Source organism: Nelumbo nucifera, chromosome 4 (assembly GCF_055504915.1).
Source record: "Nelumbo nucifera cultivar China Antique chromosome 4, China Antique-T2T, whole genome shotgun sequence".
Classification (NCBI taxonomy): Eukaryota; Viridiplantae; Streptophyta; class Magnoliopsida; order Proteales; family Nelumbonaceae; genus Nelumbo; species Nelumbo nucifera.
This window is the reverse complement of record NC_142652.1, coordinates 40,565,548-40,585,620: the sequence shown is the minus strand read 5'-3', so window position 1 is coordinate 40,585,620 and position 20,073 is coordinate 40,565,548. Positions and strand designations below refer to the sequence as shown.

The window sequence follows — 20,073 nt, the reverse complement described above, 5'->3', positions numbered from 1 at the left end:
GCACCACTCTGGAGAGGTAAGGGCTTCCTGGACATCCTTAGGAACAACCACGGAGGATAACAAAGATATGAACTGGCGATGGGGAACGGAGAGGTGGGTAAGTGAAACAAAATTGGAAATAGGGTGAAGGGTGCAAGTACGCTTACCTTTCCGTAAGGCAATAGGAAGATCTAGGTCGGAGGCTGGTGTCGAAGCTGGAGCTGGATCTGTCGACGGTGATGAAGCTGGAGGAGCTGCAGCCGGTACACGTGGGCGATGTGTATACACGTGACGGATGGGTGGACGGTCAACCAATGGTGGCACCGGAGGCAAGGACGTAGGCATGACTGGAACCAAAGGAGGTGGATCAGCCACAGGAAGAGGAAGAGGAGGTGGTGATGTGGGGGAAGCAGCAGCACCGGACCCCACGAAGAACGGAGTAGACTCAAAGAATGTAACATCAGCACATACCAAGGAACGACGAGAACTAGGATGATAACACTTGTACCCTTTCTGAGTTCGGGAATAACCAAGGAAGATACACTTCAGGGAACGTGCATCTAACTTGTCAGTCCCGGGACTCAGATTATGAACGAAGCAGACACACCCAAATACCCGAGGAGAAAGCGGAAACGGAGACATGTTGGGGAATAAGACACTAAAAGGAGAACGACCATCAAGGATAGACGTGGGCATCCGATTAATTAAGAAACAAGAGGTGAGCATTGCATCGCTCCAAAAAGTTTTGGGAACATTCATGTGGTGCATGAGGGAGCGTGCCGTTTCTACAAGATGGCGGTTCTTTCTCTCAGCAACCCCATTTTGTTGCGGAGTATAGGTACATGAAGTTTGGTGTATAATCCCATGGTGGTCCAAGTATTCTCGAAAAGATGAGGACAAGTATTCACGACCATTATCAGAACGGAAAATTTTGATGTGAACACCAAATTGATTGCGGATCTCAGCATAAAATTTCTGGAAGATGGAAAATAATTCACTTCTTTCTTTCATTAAATAGAGCCACGTCATTCTTGAACAGTCATCAACAAAAATAACAAAATATCGGTATCCATTATATGACATCACTTTATAAGGACCCCAAACATCTGAATGAATTAAAGAAAAAAGACTCGACACACGGTTATCGACCCTAGAACGAAAGGGAACACGATGGTGTTTCCCAAATTGACAAGACTCACAATCTAAAACAGAAAGTTGACTCAATGAAGGGACTAAGGACTGCAACACTTTCAGCGAAGGATGACCAAATCTACAGTGCCACTGGAGAGGAGAAATGGATGACTGAAGAGCCGTTGACGTTCGTCCACCACCATCAAGATAATACAGTCCACCGGCTTCATGCCCTCCACCAATCTTCATCCCCGTCTTGAGATCCTGAAAAACACACATAGAAGGGTAAAAAGTGATGGAGCACTTAAGTGACTTGGTCAGCTTACTAACAGACATAAGATTAAATGGAAGCTTAGGTACATATAAAACAGAGGATAGGGATACAGGGTCTAGGTCAACATTACCAACACCACAGATAGATGACGTGGAGCCATTAGCAAGGGTAACAGATTGTGATGTTGAGCAATGAGTGAGAGATGAAAACACACCTGGAGTTCCCGTCATGTGATCGGAGGCTCCAGAGTCAATAATCCAGGGGTTGGGTGTGGATGCCAAACAAGCCATACCTGAGTGTGCAAAGGAAGCTGTGTTCTGCTGCGACTTGGATTGAACAAACCTCTCATACTCATCACGAGGAACACTCACCATCTCCTTGCCTGGACCATCTGAGGGAGTAGAAGGCATCGGGTCAGCTGACCGTTTCTCCTGTGTAGGGCTGAAACTGGTGTCACTAGTCATGGCATGGTTGGCCCACGTCGAGGGAGGACCATGTAAGTCATAGCAGTAGTTAATGGTATGTCCATCCAAACCACAGTGAGTACACTTCCGTGGACCCGAGCCACGTCCTCTACCACGAGCTCCCCCTGAATCTCTGCCTCCAGTACGACCACCACCACGGATGTGTGTAGATCCACCACTACCACTCCTGCCAGGCTGGGTTCCTCGAGTCCCACTTCTGCCACCTCGGCCTCTTGACACTGCAAATGCTGATTTATCGGAGACATTAGAGTCCATAGATCCAATGGAAGCCCTCCGAAGACGAGCAAACACCTCCTCTAAAGATGGAAGAGCAGATCCCCCTAGTATCTGGGCTCGTACTGGTTCATACTCAGACTTCAGCCCCACCAGAAACCGTGTTACATCAAGCTGCTCTCGCTGTTGCTGTTGAACTTTGACATCTGAAGTGAGAGGATGATAGACATTTAACTCATTACGGATATTCCTCACATTGGCATAGTACTCCTCAAGGCTCTGATTTCCCTGTTGCAGATTGAAGTATTCCTGATACAGTTGATATACCCTAGTGGTATTATCCTGACCTGAATACAGTTTCTTGGCATGATCCCACACCTCTTTGGCTGTGTCAAGAAACATGAAGTTCACACTGATTTTGGGTTCCATACTGTTCCACAACCATGTAATGATCTGTGCATCTTCCTGTTCCCAGTCTTCATACTCCTGAGAATTAGCGGGGGGTTTCTCCTCTCTTATATGCTTCACTTTCTTCTTCGCCTTCAGAAAAACCTCTACAGACTTGGCCCAAGGGACATAATTCTCTCCATTCAGTTTAATGGAGGTCATTTGGACATTCAGGTAGTCAGTAGATATCATGACACTAGGTTTACTATCACTGTTATCTGCCATTGCCGAACTCCCTTAATTCTGAGCACTGAATTAGGAGCACTACACACTGCACACTACACACAGACACTTCATCGAAATCTGCACACTGATTTCAACAGCTGAGAACTGCAACACCACAAACCCTACTCACCGAAGTCTGTACACTGATTTCAGCAGTATTAAATGTTGAAAACTACAACACCACAACCCCTACTCACCGAGGTCTACACACTGATTTCAGCGATATCAAAAGCTGAAAACCACACTTGTAACACCACCAACATTAATCCACAACTATAGGAAGCTTCACCATTAAGTAGACACTATTGCCATTCGAATCACACACAAACCAGAATAAACCCTAGCATAAACCCTAGCATACTGCAATCTGAGAACCCATCATGCGAACTGTACTACACCTCTCATGTATTCCATAACAAAAAAAAATATATAAAAAAAACTTTACCTCATCGCCTGAAGGCCAACCATACGAAGGGCTGAGACACCACTGCACCACACGTACCAGCCCTAACTAGGGCTTAGAAACCACAGCAACCAATCACCAACGACACAATCGGAGGCATAGAGACCTCCTAGGGAAGAGGGCGATCACTCCTTTTCAGCCCTTTTCCCAGTCTCCAACTCACAACTGAGAACCCCAAGTGAAACCCTAATTCGAATGCGCAGAAGGCAGAATTCTAGCAAGTCTGATTTGGTGAACCTAGCTCTGATACCATGTTGAAGTTTGACCTGCCATAGAATTCTGTCTTGTTCGTTGACTGTAGAGTAAAGTAGACAGCAAGAAGTAGGAGAGGAAAGAAGAAAAGAGAGAAGAGAGCAAAGAGAGAAAGGCTGGTTCGAATTAGGGAAAAAAGTTAATCCCTTGATTCGGCCAGACCTATTATTATATTATTGACTTATTGAAAAAGACTTGAGTGCCCTTCTTTAAGTAAGAGGCACTCGAACTAACATAACAGTACACATCAGCATTCTCAACAAGTACAAAGACTGAAATACCCCTTCACTAACACCACTAACAGCCTACTAATTAAGGTTGAGTTGTCTATTTTGTCTGGGTTTAAGTTGTATGTCCCATACTTAATGAGAGGCAGATTTGTCTTTTGTAATCTAATACAAAGAGTATAAATATAAAGTGGGTCAGCTGAGAGAGGGTGACTTCACCTCTTCTCAGACCGAACCCTTTCTCCTTCTCTACTCTTCTTTCTCTTCTTCTTCTTCTTCTTCTTCTTTCCTTCTTACTTATCTCAGACCTAGGACTGAACTAGTGTTAAACGAATCGTTCACATGGTATCAGAGCACTAGAAAATCAGTCTAGAACTTAGTTTTTTTTTTTTGTTCTCTTCTTCCTTCCTCTTAGGATCGCCATATCAGAACTTTTTGAAATAACTCCCAAACGAATTGGAGGATAGATAAGGTGTGGTTGTTTTTCCTTCTTGGAGGTAACTATGCCTCCATTTGCTGAACCTATGACAGCAGCAGTGTCATAACAACAGTGTTTTATTGTGTGGTGTGTGTGTAGTGATGAATAGTGAGGAGTGACTTTTGTCTCTCGTAGTTGGATTTTTTTTGGTGTGTGGTGATTTTGTTATAATGGCAACAACTGGAGAGGGTAGTGATAATAAGACTGGTGTTATGGTTTCCCCTGATTACCTAAATGTTCAAATGAACTCTATCAAATTAAATGGTGAGAACTATGTGCCATGGGCTAAATCAGTGGAAATGTTCTTGAGAGCCAAGAAGAAAGTGAAACATGTGATAGAGGAGAAACCCTCTTCTACCTCTCTAGGGTTTAGTAAGTGGGCATAGGAGAGGATGCATAGATTATGACCCGGTTGTGGAATAGCATGAAGCCTAAAATTATTGTGAATTTTATGTTCTTGGATACAACTAAGGAGATTTGGAGTCATGCTAAGAAACTTTATCATGGCCAAGATAACACTACTAGAGTGTACTAACTATATCAAGAGTACTTTAACTTGAAGTAGGGAAATCAAAGTTCAGAAGAGTAATATGCAAGAATGAGAAAACTCCACAATGAGCTTAATGTGTATCACCCTTTGACTCTAGATGTTAAAATTCAGCAGCAACAACGAGAGCTTGATGTGACAAGGATTTTGGTGGGTTTAAAATCTGAATATGAAGCTGTTCGAGAACAAATATTAGGTGGACCTGTTTTCCCTCCTCTTGAGGAGGTATTTGCCCGACTCTGGAGGATTTCTATTGGACCTATAGAGCCTTCCTCTCTCTTGCACAGGTCTGGTTTTGTGGTGACAAGAGGGGGAGGTTGTGGAGGTGGTCATGGATTTCTAGGGACTCGAGGTGGTCCTATGTTCAATCGTACTGGTGGTCACAGTGGAGGTCGAGATTCAGGGGCAGGACGTGGTAGAGGACGAAGTACTGGTACTAGGAGGTGCATATATTGTGGATTAGAGGGGTATACTGTTAACTTCTGTTATGACTTACATAGTCCACCCAACACCTGGGCCAATCATGCTGTGACTAATGGTGGTGGTATAGTTAGAGAGAACCAGCAAGCTGATCAAACATCCTCCATATCTAAGGAGCTTATAGGAAGGAAATGGTGAGTGTTCCACGTGAGGAGTATGAGAAGTTTCTTTAGACATCCTCTCAGCAGAATACCACTACTCTTGCACATTTAGGTATGGCTTGCTTGGCATCCAAACGCTCACACTGGATTATTGACTCTAGAGCCTCTAATCATATGACTAGGACTCCAAGTACTGGTACTAGGAGGTGCACAGATTGTGGATTAGAGGGGTATACTGTTAACTTCTGTTATGACTTACATAGTCCACCCAACACCTAGGCCAATCATGCTGTGACTAATGGTGGTGGTATAGTTAGAGAGAACCAGAAAGCTGATCAAGCACCCTCCATATCTACAGGTGCTTATAGGAAGGAAATGGTGAGTGTTCCACGTGAGGAGTATGAGAAGTTTCTTCAGACATCCACTTAGTAGAATACCGCTACTCTTGCACATTTAGGTATGGCTTGCTTGGCATCCAAACGCTCACACTAGATTATTGACTCTAGAGCCTCTAATCATATGACTAGGACTTCAAGTGTGTTTTCTTCACTTTCTCAGTCTTCCACATCCCAAATAGTTACCCTATTAATGGTTCTACCTCTCCCATTTGTAGTGATGGTGATGTTGATCTTACTTCTTTATCTTTATCCTTTGTCTTATATGTACCCAAGTTTCCCTTTAACCTTATGCCTGTTAGTAGATTAACCAAGTCACTTAATTGTTCTATAACCTTTTATCCCTCTTCTTGTGTGTTTCAGGATCTCAAGACGAGGGTGAAGATTGGTGGAGGGCATGAGGCAAGTGGATTGTATTACCTTGATGGTGGTGGTCCGAAAGTAGTTCTTTAGTCCTCTCTTACTCCTCTCCAATGGCACTACAGAATTGGTCATCCATTGCTCAAGGCCCTGAAGTTACTGGTTCCGTCTTTAAGTCGTCTTCTATCGTTGGATTGTGAGTCATGTCAGCTTGGGAAACACCATAAAGTCTCTTTTAGTCATAGAGTTGATAGTCATGCTTTGAGTCCTTTTTCTTTAGTTCATTCAGATGTTTGGGGTCCAAATAAAGTAGTGTTGTACAATGGCTACAAGATCTTTGTAATTTTTGTTGATGATTATTCAAGGATGACATTGATTTATCTTATGAAAGGCAAAAGTGAATTGTTCTCTATTTTCCAAAAGTTTCATACTAAAATTCGTACCCAATTTGGTGTTCATATTAAAATTCTTTGCTCAGACAATGCAAAAGAATACACCTCAACACCATTTCAGCAATACTTAGAGTACCATGGGGTAATTCACCAAACTTCTTGTTCTTATACCCCACAACAGAATGGTGTGGCTGAACGGAAGAACCGACACTTACTTGAAACTGCTCGATCTCTTATGCTTGATACGAATATTCCAAAGCATTTTTGGAGTGACTCTGTCCTTACATCATGTTTTCTCATCAATTGGATGCCCATGTCTATCCTTGGAAGTTAGTCTCCTTTCTCAGTTTTGTTCCCTACTCTTTCTCCATTCCCTCTTACTCCCAAAGTCTTGGGTTGTGTTTGTTTTGTTCAGAATTTAGGGCCTGGGCTAGACAAGTTAGATGCACATGCTACAAAATGCATCTTTCTTTGCTACTCTAAAACCCAAAAAGGGTATAAGTGTTACAACGCTAGCTCTCATTGGTCATTTGTGTGTCTCAATTGTTGTCTTCTCCAGTGCATGTTGTTAGAATTAGTTTTTTTATTTCTGCTGTTAGGGTGCTGTTCAGTCTAGGATGCTGTCAGCATGTTCTTTTCTTTGTTTAAGTTCTTATTATTATGGTGGGCCACTAGGGGCATGCTTGTAATTATTGTTTCTTTTATTTTACATCATGTTAATACAAATAGGAAGCTGGGAGCCACCAGCTTCAGTTTTTTGACTCTTAAACACTTTTTCTCTTCTCTTCTTTTCGTATCTCTCTTCTCTCTTCTCTCCTCTCTCTTCTGGAAAGAAAAGATGGTATCAGAGCATAACTCTAGGCGATAGGAATCTATTTTCTCCCCTCTGAATCACATTCCTTCCACCCAGTTTTCTGACTCTTGGACAGTGAAGGCAGAAACCCTAACCGGACTGATCAGAATCATCAACCATTGCTGTAATTTTTTTTTTTTTTTTGTGCATAGACCAATGATAAATGAAGTGTAATTTTTTGGACTATTCCTGGACGGTTTGAGTGCTGCTAGAGGATTTCAGCAGTGTAGTTGTTATTTCTGGACTGTTTTTTGAACTGTTTGGTTGAAGTCCAATTTCCTGGATGGTTTGACTATTGCTAGAGGATTTCAGCAGCGTTTTTGGACTGGTTTTTTGAACTGTTTAGTGGCTGCCATTAGATTTCAGCTGTGGGTCCTTTGTTTCAGAAGCAGATTTCAGCAATACTTAGAGTACCATGGGGTAATTCACCAAACTTCTTGTTCTTATACCCCACAATAGAATGGCGTGGCTGAACGGAAGAACCGACACTTACTTGAAACTGCTTGGTCTATTATGCTTGATATGAATATTCCAAAGCATTTTTGGAGTGATTCTGTCCTTACATCATGTTTTCTCGTCAATCGGATGCCCATGTCTATCCTTGGAAGTCAGTCTCCTTTCTCAGTCTTGTTCCCTACTCTTTCTCCATTCCCTCTTAATCCTAGTCTTGGGTTGTGTTTGTTTTGTTCAGAACTTAGGGCCTGGACTAGACAAATTAGATGCATGTGCTATAAAATGCATCTTTCTTGGCTACTCTAAAACCCAAAAAGGGTATAAGTGTTACAACGCTAGCTCTCATCGGTCCTTTGTGTGTTTTCATGTCACTTTCCTTAAGTATGTTCCATTCCTTTCTAGTTTTGATGTTCCTCCACCTGCTCCTATGTTTCCTCTTCTAGTTCTAGTTGAGGACCCCTTTCCTACAGTTCCTATTGTGTCTTAACTGTTGTCTTCTCTAGTGCATGTTAATACTGAAAGGCCACTAATCACACGTGTATACTCATAGAAGAGCACCAGCCCCTCCTCTAGTTCAGCCCTCATTGATGGATCCTGCAATTGTACCTCCTTTTGACGTTGATGTTCCTATTGTATTGCGGAAAGTTAAATGTAGTTGTACATCTCATCCTATTTCCCATTACGTTTGTGTTACTCACTTTTCTACTTCTCATCGATAGTTTATATCTTTGCTATCATCTATCTCAATTCCTAAGAATGTCCAAGAAGCCATTGCCTCTCCAGGGTGGCCGCTAGCTGTGAGAACTTACCCCCTCTCCCTCTTGGTAAGCATGTTATTGGATATAAGTGGGTATACACAATAAAATATCTTCCAGATGGCAATGTGGAACGATTGAAAGCCAGGTTAGTGGCCAAAGGCTATTCTCAGCTATATGGTGTTGACTATAGGGAGACATTTTCTCCTGTGGCTAAGGTTCAGTTCAGGCATTGATTTCTTTAGCAACAATGTATGATTGGCCCCTCTTATAGCTTGACATAAAAAATGTCTTCTTACATGGTGATCTTGTTGAGGAGGTATATATGGAGCAACTACTAGGGTTTGTTGCTCAGGGGGAGGATGTATAGTTTGTATAGAGAACACTGATGTGGGCCCCACAGCTGTGGTCCCCACTGTGTTCGTAGGACAGTATGTGTAATTATTTGTTTCAGTCATGGTAGTGTCAGTTGGTGGTCAGTTTGTTACTTCAGTTGTTATTTATTTCAGTTTTTATTTGCTTTATTTGTCATGTAAGTACTAAGGGCAGATCTATCCTTTTCCCTATGTACTGAACATAACCTATAAATACTAAGAGAGTGGCGGCAGCAGATCATTGAAAATCTGTCCCTTCTTTCAACCTTTGTTTCTCCAGTTCTTCTCCTCTCTTTTCTCCCTTTCTCTTCTTTTCTTCTACTTTTTCTAATCTGAAATTTATTAGGGTTCAAGGCTGATTGTAGTCTTGATCGCCTACTGTTTGCAAACTTAGGAAGGCAATTTATGGGCTGAAACAATCTCCACGTGTGTGGTTTGGTAGATTTAGAGAAGTAGTGGGGGACTTTGGCATGAAACAGTGCTAGGTAGACCATTCTACGTTCAATTATGAATCATAACCTGGGAAGATTTTGTTAGTGGTTTATGTGGATAATATTGTCATAACTGGTAGTGGCAGCAATGGGATTGATAGGTTGAAGAACTTTCTACATGATTTCTTTAGCAGCAATGTATGATTGGCCCCTCCTTTAGCTTGACATAAAAAATGCCTTCTTACATGGTGATCTTGTTAAGGAGGTATATATGGAGCAACTACTAGGGTTTGTTGCTCAGGGGGAGGATGGTATAGTTTGCAAACTTAGGAAGGCAATTTATGGGCTAAAACAATCTCCATGTGTGCGGTTTGGTAGATTTAGAGAAGTAGTGGGGGACTTTGGCATGAAACAGTGCCAGGTAGACCATTCTGTGTTCAATTATGAATCATAAGCTGGGAAGATTTTGTTAGTGGTTTATGTGGATGATATTGTCATAACTGGTAGTGGAAGCAATGGGATTGATAGGTTGAAGAACTTTCTACATGATCAGTTCTACACAAAAGATTTGGGTAAACTAAAATGTTTCTTGGGAATAGAAGTTGCAAGGCCAAGGCATGGTATTAACTCGTGCCAAAAAAAGTATGTGCTTGATTTACTTGAAGAAACAAGGTTGTTGGGTGCCAAACTAGTTGAAACACCCATGGAACCAAATAACAAGTTGAGTATTGATCCAGGTAAAGAGTTTGATGATCCTGGAAGGTACAAGAGGTTGGTGGGTAAATTGAACTACCTGACTATTACTCGGCCAGATATATCATTTGCAGTAAGCATGGTGAGTCAGTTTATGCAACATCCTTGAGTTCCACATTGGGAGGCAGTTCTAAGAATTGTTAGGTACATGAAGGGAGCTCCAGGTCGTGGGCTATTATACAAGAGTTGATGAACTCTTGAGATAGAGGGGTACACCATAATTGTCAAGGCGGCACCTAGGCGGGCGCCTAGGCGACGACTAAAAGACAAGGCGCCCTTTGAGGGGCACCTCGCCTAATCACCAAGCAGTTTTCTACTTCCTACTATAAAATACTTCTTAATTCATTCTTTTTTGAGATTATAATTATAAAATAGACATTATTAAACTAAAATAATCATTTTGTATCTTTATATACTAATCTCTTTTTATTATTTTCTTATTTATTAGGGTTTAATCAACACAAACATACTAATCTCCATCGCCTAGGCACAAGGCGCCCCCCAGTTGCCTAGCCTCACCTTGGCACCTTGAAAACTATGGGGTACACATATGCTGATTGGGCCGGATTTGTGTCTGACAGGAGATCCACTACCAAGTATTTTACCTTCCTTGGTGGCAATCTAGTAACTTGGATGAGCAAGAAACAAACTGTGGTAGCAAGAAGTAGAGTTGAAGTTGAATATAGAGCCATGACCCATACTAAATGTGAACTAGAACCTGCCTCTCTGTTTGGTTCATCACCTAATTGAGTTGCAACATATTGCCAAGCTCTACATGGTTGAATCATCAATTTTGGTGTCGGGTTGTCAATCTAGCTCCTTAAGGCCACCAAACAGTGAATCTTCAACTTCACCAACTCCCTAGGTCTACCATTTGAGATCTACACTTTGATTCAATGGCGATTGGCGAGGTGAAGTCAGGAACTTTGAATAGAAAATTAGAAACAAAGAAGAAACTTTCAAACCCTAAAGGCTTTACCCCCTATGATCCAATGGTAACCTCAACCCAACCCACTGTGATCCTAATGAGTCCACTTGATCCATATTGACCCACTATTCAAATGGGTTGGGGTCAAAATTGCCAGACCTAATGATGGGTGATCTATATGTGCATACTATACCATTGTAGGTTGGAAGTTGGTATCTTAGAGGAGAAAAAAACCAATATGTAGTGGCAAGATCTTCAACAGAAGTTTAATATAAGGCAATGTCTCATGGGACATCATAGTTGTGGCTTAAATTCCTTTTTGAAGAGTTGAGAGTTATTCATAGAAAGCATATGATATTATATTGTGATAACTAGGTAGTCATTAATATTACTCAATCCAGTTCAACATGAAAAGACAAAGAATATTGCGGTAGATAGACACTTCATCAAGAAGAGTAGCATCTGGAGCTGGAGATGTATATCTATCTATTATTGCCTCAAAAGAACAACTTGCGGAAAGCATAAGTTATAACGATACACGTAAGCAAGCTGGGCATAACTAACCTCTATGCTTAGCTTGAGGGAGAGTGTTGAGTAATGTTGGGTCATGTAGGTTTTTATGTCAAAGTGATCCCTTTATTGTTTTTATTTATTATTGGGCAGATTATGTAACAAACTACCTGGGCCATTTGTCTTTTCTTTTCTTTCCTTGCTGCCACCTACTAGGGGCAGACTTGTCTTTATACTTCATTTATAGTTAAATCAAACATAACATTGTTGGGATAGATGAACCCCACGATCTCGACTTGTCCCTAAACATAACATTGTTGGAATAAACTTATTATTTGTAAGGTTATTTGCTGAACTAAATCATATCTATCTTGCAGGGTTATCCTAAATTTAACTTCTGGTAATATGTAACATTCCATTTGGTAGTTTTATTTAATTAATAAGCAAGTAGGAAGCAAATAATTGATCATCTAATTCTAGCATGAAAGGGCATCACCAGTGAAATCAATCAGTACACATGGTTGAAAAATAATGAACCAGGTGCAGAAACAAGGATGAGGGTATACAACAGTAGGTACAGGGTTGAAGTATATCTATTCCCAAAAACTGAGGTTTCAGAATAGGATTGTAAGTCACTTAATGGTACTGTGGTCATTACATGGTATGACTTATAATGGTCAAACCTCAGCTCGACAAGCATAGGAATGCAAATTTGAGTCTGAACACAGCCACTTAATGCTATAAAATTCTGGAAGCTAGATCTGCATCGAATCCACCCAGCAAGACATTGGATAGCCAGGACCAGCATGGGATACTGATCTTTTTTTTAAACAGAATTCTAAAGATAAAAATAACGGGGATACCTGTTCCTTATGAATGCAGACTCTGTAACCCAATAATAACAATGTAGTGTCATTAGACGAGCATACCTAGGGGAACCAAAGTATTTAATAGAGGCTGGGGAAGCATATCTAATTTAAATGGTTAAAATTTTAAATTCAGAGTCAGTTGACTCAGTTGTATCTGAACTTTATGTCATTTATATTTTGGTTTATCTCTTAAAGATGAAAATAAGATATACTCTTCTGAAATACCTTGCCATGCTAAATTTCAGGAGCCACATAGAAACTCTAATACTATATTACAGGCAACCGTTGAATGAATCAAAGAAATGACAAAGGTTCCTAAGACGCTAAGGGCGTAACCATTTCTACCCTCCCCCACCCCCACTCAACAAAAAAAAAGTTGTGTAGCCCTTTCCGAAATGTGTTTAGAAGAAACAAGAAAATTCACCCCAAAGCTTCTGGTTCATGGCCACGAGACTTGGACTAACGAAAGAAAGGGGTTAAGTCCCACAATGCAAATAACCCTAGACAAATGAAACTACAAAACCAACATGATGAAACATAATCAATCAATTCTTGAGGCAACTTTGATTCTTAGTATCAAAAAGCAATCCTATAAGAATATCAAACAAGATATATCATTTTAATGGTGTATGAAAATTGTTAAATTACCTGATGTTTCCATACCAAGAAAGCTTATATCTCCATATGATGGCAATAATGCTGCTGGAGATGTAATCAGTTCTTCTTGGACATCTTGGGTTTTTATGAACCCTTCTAATAAAAATCCAACAGAATGGTGTGGTATTTCTATAGTTTCTCCCCTTATGTATGTGTTCATCATTGACTTTTCTGCAACAAGAGCTCTTAGTTCTTGCATAGCCATTTCCTCAAATACTTGAGGAAGCATGAGTTTTGCTATGATTATTACACTTTCCTGCAAGAGCAAGTAAGAAATTAAATGATCTTATAGTTCAACATGAGATGTTAATTCCTGAGAAGTTGTGATCACATGCAGGCAAGTTGTGATTGAGAGAATTCAGTTCTTTGGTTCTGGTTTTAGTTAAACAGCATTGTTACTTTTCTTCTATTGTCAATATGTCTGTATCAAGTGGCATTTCTGATGAGAGAACTATTTGTGGTTTTAGTGTTCCTGTTGGTGTGGGTGATCATCCAAGAATACAAGTTACTAAGGTTAAACTTGATGGAAGAAATTACCCAGATTTGTCTGTCTGATAGAATGTATATTGGAGGCCATAGGAACAAGGTCATATTAATAGAAATATCAAAGAACCTAGTGAAGATGATCCAGCTTTCTGTGTTGGGAATCAAAGAATATGATTGTTACATCTTATTTACCGAATTATGTCTCTCACAACAATAAATATTATTAAAAAATGGGTGAAGCCATGATACCAATATAACCATACCTTCCACAAGAATTCTTCTACTGAAGGATCTGATCTGAGCAAAGAAAGTATCTTTTCAGTTTCAAGAAAGAAACAGTGCACCACAGAATCTGTGATTATGTCACAGATATATGGTTTTCCAGTTAGCACTTCGTATAGGCCAAGCGTACTTCCATGTGAAAATGTTGGATGCAGCGAGTGCTTACTTTTTAAACTCTTACTTGTCCACTGCATGGGTAAAGGACAAAATTGTTCATTGTGAGATCCTTACAGGCTAATCCAGACTGTCAAATGAAAATTACAAATTGATTTAATTACCTTCACAACTCCATTTGAAATAAGCCAAATTCCATTTGTCTTAGATCCCTCTTTGTAGAGTGTGAAACCACGTAATTTTATTATTTCTTTTGTAGAACCCTCAAGAGGTTCACGGACCATAGAGGGAAGTGCTCCGAGCAAAGGATGGGTGCTTAGTGAATCACTCATCTTTGGCATCTTCACTAAAGGAGGATTTCTTAAAAGTTTTTTCAAGTCAGTCTGGTAAAAGAATTAGAGCAATGTTTCAGTATAAAGGATGAGAAAAACATAGTTATTACTCAAAATCATGTAGGAACAATAAACAGAAAATATCACATCCACTTACCTGCACAGCATCATGAAGATGAAACATCTCTTTTTCTTCCAATAACCCAACTTTCTCAAGATTTTGGACATAATCACTCAAATTCTTCAAAATTGAATATGTTATTTGTCTTGTTTTCAAAACACGCAAAACCTGAAAGATTCATCAACATACAAATCATCCAAGAATAACTTAACATTTAACATGTATATTCTGGCAGGAAAAGTAACAAATAATGTAGTAACACACATTTCTAGAATGGGGTTTCTTTTTCTAACTTAAATACCTGAGGGAATGTAACACGAACATCTTCCAGGAACTTTCTTGCTTCCTCTCCTTCTGACTCACTTTCATTAATGACAATTGAAGCAATTTCACTATCACCTACAAATATGTGTGAATTAATTGTGAGTGTCTTGAATCAATCTAAAATATCATTATAGTAAGAGAAAAGGATAAAGATGAAGCAAATAAGAGAGAAAGAAAGAACAAGTGGTGGAAAACACAATCATAAGGGAAGAATGCAATGGAGCAAGTAAGAGATTTAAATTTACTTACATCAAACTGAGATGGACATAAAATACATGAATGAAAAGGAACACCATCTACACTAGATATGAGAGATGTACCATTTGCAAACATAACAAATTAAAAAGTAGGAGACTAAGAAAAGGAAGTAAATACATTTGAAGATCCAAATATACAATCTGAAATCTAGAATAAATGACCCAGGAAGACTAAGACAATTGTGAGGCAAGGCAAGCAATACCAAACTCAGCTGAAGTGGTTGTATTACTAGATGAAGGGGCTGAATGGAGGAGTTTCTCATACTCTTTATTGGTAATGAATAGCATCTCTTTCCCTACTACACTACTTGAAATGTATGTAGATGTCTCAAGTCATCACCATCATCTAAGTCTGCTCAGTGCCATATCCATCACAAACTTTTGGGGTGCTTAAATAATTTCTTATCACTTCCATCCAAGTTCGTTTTGGTCCAAACTTAGCCCTTCTAGTCCCTTCAACTTGTAATAGATCACTTTTTTAACAAGTGTTGTAGATGGTATTCTATGCACATAACCAAACCATCTCAAGAAAAACAAGGCCCCCATATTAGTAATAGGAAGGAACAATAACTCCCCATCTTTGGAATATGATAAGGCATCCAGATGTCACTTTTTTTATCAGAAAAAAGTTATTTTATTAAAACGATTATAAGTGGATTAGTACAATTGATTACAAGATGTCATCCCCAATTACACAAGCTAGATTACAATGAAGCCCGGTAGAATTGCAGCCTTGGGACCCCTTGTTTTGGGAAGGTGTCAGCTAGCCCATTTGCACTCCTACTAACCCAATTGAAGTCAGCATTTAAATCCTTTGCTATCCTTCCAGCTATTCCTGCCATTCCTGGGTTTCCCAAGGAAATTCCATCAAAATTGAGTTTAGCTTTGTCATCTTCTGGAGGTTTTCACTCCACACTTAATTTTTCTTTTTCTCTAGAGGACTGTGCTACCTCCTTCAAGACCTTATAATGTTAGTGACTGAGAAAATCTGGAAACAATCCAAGGTCTTTACCCAGTAAGTAACCTTCACTTTTATATTGTCTATTACCTCCTCCAAAGTCCTACTCTTTTCATTGAAGATTCTGTTATTTCTCTCTTCCTATGCTACCCAAACAACTGTTGCCTTGTTAACTCTCCACATTATTCTTCCTCTCTTCTTTCGATGCCTCAAGAAGCTTGGGTTGAAAATGTCCACCACCTCTTGAGGGGGATCCCACTTGCAACCAAAGAGAGAGCAGAAAAACTCCTAAACATGAAGCACAGAGGAAAATGATATAAATAAATGGGAGAGGGTCTCTCCACTTTCCTTACATAAGAAGCACATATGAGGAGAGAGAGGACAGAAGAGGGCCTCCTTTTATGTAGCATACCACAAGTATTTACCTTTCCAAAGAATAGAGTCCAATGGAAAGGTTGGAGTTTTGGTGAGATGGGCTTACACCAAATTTCTTTCACTGGGAGGTCTGCCTCTTGAGAACTAGGTAAAGCCAAATGCCTGAAAAAGGAAGAGCAAGTAAAGAGACCATCTGTAGAGATTACCCGGAGTCTAGAATCTTCCAAGTTTGGAACTAGGAAAATTGTTCTCCAAAATGTCAAGGTCAATCAACATACTACACTTTCTTTCCCTTAGGCCGCCCCTTCTGAAACCAAGGTTCCAGTTGATATTTGAAAGGGAGTACCCAACCTAGAAATAATTTCATTCTTGAGGTTTGATAGGGCAAAGAGTTCAGGAAATTGATCTTTTAGTGGTGAATCTCCTACCCAAAGGTCTTCCCAGAACCGGATTTTATCCCCTCTTCCCACATCAAAATGGCTTGAGCTAAGAAAAATGGGGTATACCTCATGAATAATTTTCCAAGGAGAAGCAACTTTAGCATCCCAGCCATTACCCTCCTCACCATGAATGTTACAATTACCTTGTGCCACAACCTGTCTCTTTCAAATGGAAATCTCTACAAACATTTTCCCAACAAAGTAGTGTTCCTGAGAGCTAAGTTCCCTAATCCTAGGGCCCCTTTTTGTTTTGGTTTACTAACCTATTCCCATTTAACTAGGTGGTCCTTTTTTACTCTCTCAGTTCCCATAGAAAACCCCTTGTATATTTTCCTAGTTGTTTAGCTATCCTAGAAGGAATGTGGAAGGTGGAAAGGAAGTAGATAGGCCCCTAGATGTCATTATGCACAATTTCAAAAGTACTATCTAATATTTCACTACTGAAATAATAAGAACTTTTATAACATTTTGTTCACTGACAATTTTCACAATTGAAATCAGACAGCTTAACAAAATTGAATAGCTTAGAAAATAAAAGTCATAGACAATTTGAATCATCTTGATGGATAGAAGATCCTAGAACACGTAGAAGTTAAAAAATGTATATTGAGAAATTTAGACTATTGGTAAGGTTGCCCATAGAACATGTACTGACTTTAATGTTTCCCTTCCCAAAATGGAGGCCAGGTAACCATCAAAAACAGATACCTTGTCCTTTCCAAAACAAAAATGATAACAATGGAATGAAGATGACATGTTGATATGGTCACTTGGTCAGAAGCATTAAACCTTATTATTTGAGAAGGAAGTAAGATTTTTAGTACCATGTCTACCTATATGTGCAAATGTAATAAATCAACTCCTAAAGATGAGTTTCCATAGTACAATCCAATCAAATCAGGTATTTAGAGAACTTCTGAAACCATGCTTTGGTTATTGATTAGATGCAAATGAGGATGTTGACTCATCCCACTGGATGGAACATTTGAATTCAATTTACTGTTGTTTTAGAATCGTGCAGGCTTCAGATCAGGTCTAGGTTTCCATCAGGCCTCTCTTATATGTTCCAAGGCGAGGCTAGGCTACAGGGGGCACCTTGTTGCCTAGTTGCCTAGGTGATGGATTTTTTCAAGTAAAAATTATATATCCTAGGGTAGTTGTTAGAATCGGCTGTACAAGGGTAGTATAGTCCTTTTATGTAGTTATATATGAGTTGTTCAGCTGATGTGGCTTTCACTTAAGCGAGGGCACAATGGTAATTCTTGTATACCTTAGAAGAGTATAAATAAAAGAAGGGCCGACTAGAGGGATTAGAATTTTTTCTCTCTAGTTTGGTTGACCTTTTCTCCTTCTTTTTCTTCTCCTTCTCTCTCTTCATCTTCTCTTTCTTCTAATCTGAACTTATACAACATCTGAGTTTTAACAGTAGTACTTGTTGAAAGTGTTAAAATAATTGATTTTATGTTTGTTAGGGTCTGTTTGGCTGATTAAATCCTTTTTATTTTAATCTATTATTGTACTATCACTTAGTAGGGGCACAAGGGTCATTTCCCTTCTTATTTTTTCGCCCTATATATTATAACGAAGCTGGCGCCACCAGTACTGTTCCATTGCCTCAACACTTCTTCCTTCTTTTCTCTTCTCTCCTCTTCTCTTTTCTCTTCTCTTGCTGTAACCTTCAATCAGATTTACTGTCAAGATGGTATCAGAGCATGGCCATTGAATCTGGGCGATCAAGTATCTTCTCCAAGCTGCTGAATCTGGGTGGAACAGAGGAGTACATCTGGGTTGTTCGAATCAGACTTGCAACTGGTACCGCCCCATTTTTTTCCTTTTCTCTTCTTCTCTTCCCTTGGTCGTGTACCAAGAAGAAAACGAATGGACCTGAACCACTGAATGTTGGCACACCCTTGTGAGGTTTTTCCTTTGCTTGTTTTGGATCGTGTGATCCTGTACCTGTGAAAGGCTGCTGTAGGTCACGTATGACCTGTTTTCTCTACTTGTTGGCTTGATGCCTTGTGTGTAAGGATCTCCCCTTGTGATTATTGCTTGTAGACCTACTGAGAAAATTTGCAGGCTGGGACTGCTACTCCGTACAGGTCTGAAAATCAGATTTGTCATCTTGTTTATTCTGGAAATTGGTGCTGGTCTTGTGATCAAATTAAGTCCAAAAACTGCAGTATGGGTGGACTAATCACTTGTTGTGTGTGGAGTTTTTTGTTCTGATATAAGGAGGGATCCTAAGTTGAAGTTTTTTGAAAAAAAAAAATTCTGTTTTGACCATGTCTTCTGAGAATTCTGCTACTTCAGGGATTTCTGGAAATCAAAATGGGGTAAGTGGGGGAATGGATATGAGTTTCCCCATGGCTGTCATTCCTTTTGATGGTCTGAATTACCTTGAATGGTTTAGGGGAATAAAACTCTACATCACTGCTAGGGGAAAAATATGATACATCAATGGGAAAGTGAAGGAACCGAAGTGCGGAAGTGCTGAATATGACAGATGGAACCAAGAAAATAGTATGGTGATGTCTTGGCTCTTGGTTTCCATGCTGCCACACGTGAGAAACACTTTTATGTGGGCTGAAATTGCTTGTGAAATATGGGAACAAGCAAAGTCCACCTATTTAGAGCAGAGACACTATGCCAAGATATACCAACTGCAAGCTGAATCGTCCACTTGTAAGTAGGGAGAAAGGAGTCTCTGGGTGTACTATTCGGATTTGACATTGACATGGAAAGAACTTGATCACTATCAGAATGTTAACTAGAAGTGTGATGAGGATGCAAAGGCATACAAATCACTTGTATCTCAGCAACGGGTATTTGCCTTCCTCTCGGGGCTGAATCCTTTATATGAGTCCATCAGGGTGCAGATCTTGGGAAGTAAAGACTTGCATCAGTTAAGGAGATTTATGCCTTGGTTCAGTCAGAAGAAAGTAGAAGAAATGTGATGAATTCTACAGTGGGGGAGCCAGTTGCTCTAGCTGTCTGATGTTGGAGGTGGCTCTAAGAAGGGTGACTCTCAGAAGAGAACAAATGATAAGAGTAAGCTTTGGTGCACTCAATGCTAGAAGGCAAGACACACCATAGATACCTGCTGGGATCTCCATGGAAAACCTAAATGGGCACAGGATTTGGGTAAGAAGTCAACAATTGATCAGGGCAAGAAACCAAGTCAGCAGAATCAGAAAAGTTATAACTCAGCTAATATGGCATCTCAAGAGATTGGTCCCATGGTAACTCAGGAAAGGCATCCCAGTTCTGACCCTAAGGAAGAGATCATCAACTCCTTCCGTGACCATTTGGAGTTATATGGTAGGACTCTTCGCCAGATGGATACTGGTCCTAC

General features: G+C 40.0%; 1 protein-coding gene across 3 annotated transcripts in view; it reads right to left on the bottom strand.

The window, feature by feature from the left end:
- Positions 1 to 20,073, bottom strand: part of SOS1 (sodium proton exchanger, putative (NHX7) (SOS1)) — a 160,001-nt gene that overhangs the window by 5,250 nt on the left and 134,678 nt on the right. For all 3 annotated transcript variants that reach the window (XM_088903034.1, XM_088903033.1, XM_010277994.3), the window contains 5 exons: positions 14,669 to 14,766; positions 14,404 to 14,535; positions 14,079 to 14,297; positions 13,782 to 13,988; positions 13,024 to 13,288 (listed from right to left, as the gene is read on the bottom strand). In XM_088903034.1, the coding sequence (XP_088759160.1) occupies positions 13,024 to 13,288; positions 13,782 to 13,988; positions 14,079 to 14,297; positions 14,404 to 14,535; positions 14,669 to 14,766 (921 nt within the window). The remainder of the gene's footprint in view (positions 1 to 13,023; positions 13,289 to 13,781; positions 13,989 to 14,078; positions 14,298 to 14,403; positions 14,536 to 14,668; positions 14,767 to 20,073) is intronic.